The sequence below is a fragment of the Mus caroli genome, chromosome 3, assembly GCF_900094665.2.
Source record: "Mus caroli chromosome 3, CAROLI_EIJ_v1.1, whole genome shotgun sequence".
Taxonomy (NCBI): Eukaryota; Metazoa; Chordata; class Mammalia; order Rodentia; family Muridae; genus Mus; species Mus caroli.
In genome coordinates this window covers 116,810,687-116,817,159 of record NC_034572.1, presented here as the reverse complement: position 1 = coordinate 116,817,159, position 6,473 = coordinate 116,810,687, and the positions used below count along the sequence as shown (strand labels likewise).

Here is a 6,473-nt window from a genome sequence, read left to right as displayed (position 1 = left end):
ATAAATAAATAAATAAATAAATAAATAAATAAATAAATGGGACAATAAGCAAAAACTCCAACAGTGACTGGGCTGTGACCTGCACGTGTGGGCTCAGAGGTACCACGGTGACATGCAATGATGTCAGAGCGCCCTCGGAAGACACAGATCTCTCTCTCCCTCTCAGATGTGCCACGGGCATCATTCCCGTGAGTGTTGTGGAACCATAATCAGGAGAGAACACAAAGGAAGCTTGCTCTGGGGCGAAACGTATCAGGAGAAGCGACTTAAGATGTGGCCAGTTAGCGGTGCTGCTCCAGGTAGACCTGTTTGAATCGTGCATGGTGAAAGGAAAGGGAAGGACACAACCTCTGAATAATCCTCCTGCGGGGCAGAAGGGGTGAGGGAGACCTTCAGTCGTACAGCTTCCAGCACGCCATAATGTGGCAAAGACCACCAGTCAAAGGTCTACTGTCCTAGGTGCCTCACTCGGGATTGCAGAATGACATCTTTCTTTCCACAAAAAAGAGTTTATTTCATTAACAAAATGTGTTGTTTTCATCATAGGAAAATAAGCAGGCTCCATCTGGCATCACGTTATCTCTTCAAGATAAAATACATGGAGCTGGTTTGCACATAAGCACTTGCGAGGTTCGTGATGAACCAGGGCGCCTGCTTCTTCTTATTAATATTCGCCCCCATTCGCTGAGCATGAACAGCAGGTTCTGTTTAGTAGTAGAGACAGCAGTGGACAAACTAGATGTTCAAGTCTAGAAGAAAGGTGGCAGATAAATAAAGGTACAAATAACGTGCCCTCTGCCAGGACATGAAGGGACACCATACTCCAGCCCCAGTATCACTCCAGGGATACTGAGTGGGTAGTAAAGACACAGGGAAAAAAGGACCACACGAGTTGGGCCTTGCATATGCCTAGGACAGGAGAATGTATGCAGGTAATAGAAAAGTCAGGAGTCAAGCTGAGGCCCAAACGAGGCATGTTTGAAGAGCTAGCCCAACTAAAACAGAGGCACAGGGCAAGGAGAGACCACATCGGAGGCATTAGTATTTGTGTGCACTTGTAGTGAGGGGAGCTGGAGTCAGGAGTGGCCAACAATGAAGCACTGTGTGAGGAATGGTAAGAATGTTGACTGTTAGCTATGAAGGAGTACTGGTGAGCTTTGGATCTGCTCTGACTTAAATTGGATGGATAGCCTGGGCACAGCGACTTCCAGGCTAGTTAGGAGGTTCTCAGAGTCTCAGGCAGCTGGATGGTAGAGGCGTGCACCGGGGAGAGCTGATGAACAGAGACAGAATTAATCAGAGGACTAAAGGAAGGTATAAGAGTCCTTGATGAGTCTGCAGCTTTGCAGGTAAGGAGCTGGCAGACAGAACAGGGCTGGGTTTCAGGGGAGAGGTCTTTCTGAGGATCCAGTTTTGCTGGAAGCCCTGAGAATGAGAGCACCTTGAGTAATGGCCCCTCATCAGGGTGCCCACCACCCACAGTCTGAGTGGAGCCCAAGAATGAGAATTCTGAAAATGTCTCCGTTGATGTCAGCTGACTGTTCTTGGGGATGAATAATGTTGACTAAATATCCATCACGAATAGAGACTAAATGTCCACACAGAAAAGATCATTCCAAAGATTAAGCACCCTACCCCTAAGTGGGGAGAGGTACCAGGCAATAACAAGAACCTCACACATACATATATACTCATGCACACACATATACATACATATATGCACATAGCACACACATACACAAACACATATATATGGGCATATATATACCCACACGTAAATACATATAAAGACATGTATGTACATACATATACACATACCACATACAGACACATATGAACATATATATATACCACACACATACACACACATATATATGTGTATATATACATACATACATACATATATATACAAACCACACACATACACTCATACATACAACCCCCTACACACACAAACCCACACAAAAAGCTCACATGTATAATCAAACACACATAGACATATTCATGCACACACAAACACCTGTATACAACAAATACAAACACACACACATGCACACACAGAGACATTCACATTCACAAACACACCCCGAATGCTCACATACAGCACACAAATTCAAAGACACCAACACAAAGGTACATGCAAATTCACCTGCAAACACAAACACACGGTTAAGAGATGAAGTCAAAGAAAAGTGTTAGGTGTGAAAGACCTGGTGCAGAGAGCAGTTGCTTTGGCTTTCAAAGGAGATGGAAATGCAATGCTCTCAGGGGTATTTGGTGGTCACATGACCTGTGGTCAGCTCTGGGAAAGGGTAGGGGAAGGTGGAAACCTGGCAGACCAGGGAACTGGGAAATCCATCTGCAAGGATACTGAAGGTAGATGAGATTGTAACAGGAACAGACCTGGTGAGGACAAGAGTTGGGGAGGGGAGGTTACCTGAAATCACACGGGCCCTTAAAATCAGCCCAGGGAAACAAGGTCCTAGCCCTAATCATCCACTAACTGTGTTTTAGTAAAGACACTTGGTCACTGGCGGCAGCACCTTAACAGAAGAAAGGCTTATCTAGCTGCCTCAGAGGACTCAGCCCATGGCTGCCTGGTCCCATGCGTTTGGGCAGAGCCTCCTGGTGGAGGAGCAGCCGGCATGGCATGTATGCGACATTTTGTGTTCGTGTCTGTACACCTCACAGCAGACAGCAAGCAGAGGGCACGGCAGAAAGGGGCCATGTATTATTTCTCCTTCTGTTGCTGTGATAAAACACGCTGAGCAAGGCGATTTATAGAACTAAGAGTTTATTTACTCTTATGGTTCCAGATGGTCAGAGTCCATCAGCAAGTCTACAGCAAGAATAGTGTGGCAGAATGTGGCAGGCATTGCGGTAGGCGCAGGAAGCTGAAAGCTCACTTCTTGAACCACAAGCACAAAGCCGAGAGAGTAGACTGCAGTAGGAAAAGGACTTCAGCTGCCTAAGCCCACTCCCAGTCACACAATTCCTTCAATAAGGCCACACGTCCTACCCCTCCACAAACAGTGCCATCAGCGGGGAGACCAAGTGTTCAAACAGATAATCCTCTAGGGGATATTCTCCTCAAACTACCACAGGCTAGGAACAAAACACCCCAAAGGCTGACTTCCCCAGGCAGGACACACCTCAGAAAGTTTTCAGAACCTTCCAAAAAACAACTGACTGGGAGCAAAGCACCTTGAATATCTTTCAATGTATTATAAAGTTTGTTATAAACATTTGATACTTTATCACAAATCTTCAAGTTTATAGAAGTATAAAAAGAGCCAAAATTCTTCATCCTTCTCTGTATCTGTCTGATCAGGAGGCCGAGCCCTCCCTCTTAGCCCTCAGAATGCTCTGAGCCCGAGGATGAAGAACAGAAGCCTCCTCCTGTGGCCAGTGTCCCAGACCTTCTACAGGCCCTGGAGGACTCAATGCTAACAAATGGAAGAGCGTCTGTGTGGGACACAGAGGACACTCACAGGGCTGGGGATGGAGTCCGGATCCAGCTTCCTCTGGAGCTGTGGTGCTGGCCCAGCCATCTGGGCAGGACCTCCAGGGAAGCCTCCTGGGTAAGACATCTGTGCACCTCCCATCTGCGGTCCATAGTTGGTTGCTTGAAAAAAAAAAAGAAAGAAAGAAAAAGAAAAAAACAAGAATAAATGACAGTGTCCAGACCCAGGTGTAAGAGTCACTGACAATATCACACTGCTGAATCAAGCATGCCACCAAGTTTGTCTTGTTAAATAAAGCAGGAAGCTAAGAGGGAGTTCTTACACTCTCCGTTTAACTTGCCCTTCTGATGCTATCCAGAGACTACTGTCCCTCAGCAGTTGACACAGAAACAAATCTGACTTCCTCTAAGCACACCCCCAGGTGATTTCCACCCCCACCCCCATCCCCCCACCCCCTGCTTCACCCTGTCCACCTTACCTTGCTGTGGAGGGTAGCCAGTACCCAGGGTCTGGCCTGGTGGAGGTGGGGGCTGATACTGGGCGTTCAGAGGAGCTGGAACAGGAAGGCCATCTTGCCTGTGAGTTGGTGGAGACATAGGAGAGGCACCAGGGCCGTTCAGGGCCGTGGGGGGTGGCGGCGGAACCTGATGTCCTGGCTGCAGAATAGATGGCTGTGCAGGTTGTGGAGGCCCCTGGAAGGTGCCTGCTGACTGAGGGCCAGGCGGACCCTGGCTCTGAGGAGTCGCGCCTACACCTGTGGGAGAGAGAAGACCACGGCTCAGAGCCACATTTCTCAGAGGTCTGATGCCTACAAAGCATATGACATAGATGTTTAATTTCCATACACAAATCAAAAGGGCATGTTTAAGGATTGCATATTCATGTATATATGGTGACCACAAAATAAAATTATCCCACAGAAAATGATATATTACTTGGAGCCATCTTTTTCCCAAATAGAATGTTTTAGAAGAGCAGCATAAAAGCAACACTTCTCGTTTTAGTAAGGGATTTCTGTTTTAAAAAGATTTAGTATTTGTGTATGTACATGTGCTTATGTGTGTGTATGTGTGCATGCACGCACACATGCACATGTGTGTACATGTGTGCTCGCATTGAATGAAGGTCAGAAGAAGGAGTTAAAATTATAGACAGTTGTGAACAGCCATGTGGGTTCTGGTAACTGAACTTGGGTTCACTCTAAGAGCAGAAAGTGCTCTTAACCCCTGAGCCGACCCCAGTGAGAGACTTCTTAACAACACAAATTTTAACCCAAGTGCATTAACTTTATGTGATCCACACACTAATTTAAAACATCTATATCTCCTATAAAATCTTGAATATAAAAGAAAAATGTATAGAACAAGCATCGTTCAGATAATTTGCACCTTCAATGAAGTATTTGCACTCTGAGTGTGACTTGACCAAACACGTTCAGAAGCAGATAGAAGTAACATGGCAGAAGGTCTGGGCCACTGGCAGGCTCTCCATTTACACTGGAGACCCAGATGGTTTCCTGGCTTAGCCTTTTGTGAAACTTAGCTGCTTCCTCAGACATCCATTTGGAAACTGGTAAAAAGGCCAGAAATATTCTGGGAGGTAGTTATCAATACTTCTGACAAACGAGGCTTGAGCAGTAAGGGAGTATTGCTGGCTCGTTAATGTCAACCTGACCCAGCTAGAGTTCTTTTAAAAGACAGAAACTCAGTTGAGAAAATTTCCCCCACCAGACTGGCCTGAGGTACATTTTCTTGATGACTGATGTAGAAAGGCCCAGCTCACTACGGACAGTGCCACTCCTACCCGAAGTCTGTAAGAAATTAGGCCAAGCAAACCACGAGGAGCAAGGCAGTAAGGCAGCACTCTCCATGGCCTCTGCATCAGTCTCTGTCTCCAGATTCCCATCTCAAGTTCCTGCTCTGACTTCCCTGGATGATTGACTACAATACAATGTAAGACAAAATAAACCCTTTTCTCCCCAAGTTGGTTTTGGTCATGGTGTTTTATTATAGCAACAAAACTCCAACGAAGGCATAAACTGGAAGCATGTTTAGGGTTATGGCTGTCACAGACCTGACCGTGTGGTTTTTTAGATTATCATAGCATTTGAACTTTGGGTTGAGAAGGCCTTTGAGTCTCAGAGATCAATGAGCTGTTCTGTTGGAACTTAGAAGATATGCTGTGAGCAGTGCAAACGATTGAGGCCTGACTTGGAAGTTTCAGAGAAAAGCAAAGACACTACCAGGGCCATCTGTGTGATATTTTCATGCTAAGAATCCGTGCTATCAGCTGGAGCTGAAAAACCGGTTGTAATGAACAAGAGATTAGAACCACTGGACTAAAGGAGAAAATGTTTGCTCTGCTGGAAAAACTATTGATGCTGGTCAGCTGAGGCCAGAGAACCTGCTATGATTAAGAAGAGACCCACCTCGTTGAGGCAGAATCTTCTGGGAAGTGTTTCCTCAGGGTCAGCACACAGACTGTGGTCCAGAGGAAACCAAGGCTGTATCCTGTGCTGGCAGCCAAACTTGGAATGTCAGAGTTTCCCAGGTGACAGTGGCTTTGAAGCCAGGATGGAGTCATGGAGAGCAACTGAGGTTTGGCACAATGACTGACCAGGAAAGAACACTGATCAAGGTGCAACCTCTATTGAAGTAGGAGCCCCAGGACTGAAGGGGTCATGGAGAGAAGCTGAGATTCGGTACCATGTGGCAGGGCAGAGTCCCTGAAGAGAGCCCAGCTGCAGCAGAACCCAGCATTTTGGAGATGCTAGTTATATGGGCCTCTGCACCAGTTCCTGCCCCCAGGTTTTTGCCTTGAATTCCTGGCCTGACTTCCCTCAGTGATGGGATAGTTGCTTAGAAGTATAAGGTGAAATAAACCCTTCCCTTCCCTTCCCTTCTGATGTTACTTTTGGTCATAAGGTTTTATCATAGCAATAGAAAAATAACCGAGAGGGAGAGGGGGAGGGGGAGAGGGAGAGGGAGAGGGAAAGGGGGAGAGGGGGGA

At 46.5% G+C, this 6,473-nt stretch overlaps 1 protein-coding gene across 1 annotated transcript in view; it reads right to left on the bottom strand.

The window, feature by feature from the left end:
* The window catches only part of Sec24d (SEC24 homolog D, COPII coat complex component), a 101,866-nt gene that overhangs the window by 71,164 nt on the left and 24,229 nt on the right, over window positions 1-6,473 (bottom strand). Inside the window, exons 5-6 of the mRNA XM_021157473.2 lie at window positions 3,943-4,218; window positions 3,492-3,625 (exon numbers count right to left, since the gene is read on the bottom strand). Of these exons, the coding sequence (XP_021013132.1) occupies window positions 3,492-3,625; window positions 3,943-4,218 (410 nt within the window). The remainder of the gene's footprint in view (window positions 1-3,491; window positions 3,626-3,942; window positions 4,219-6,473) is intronic.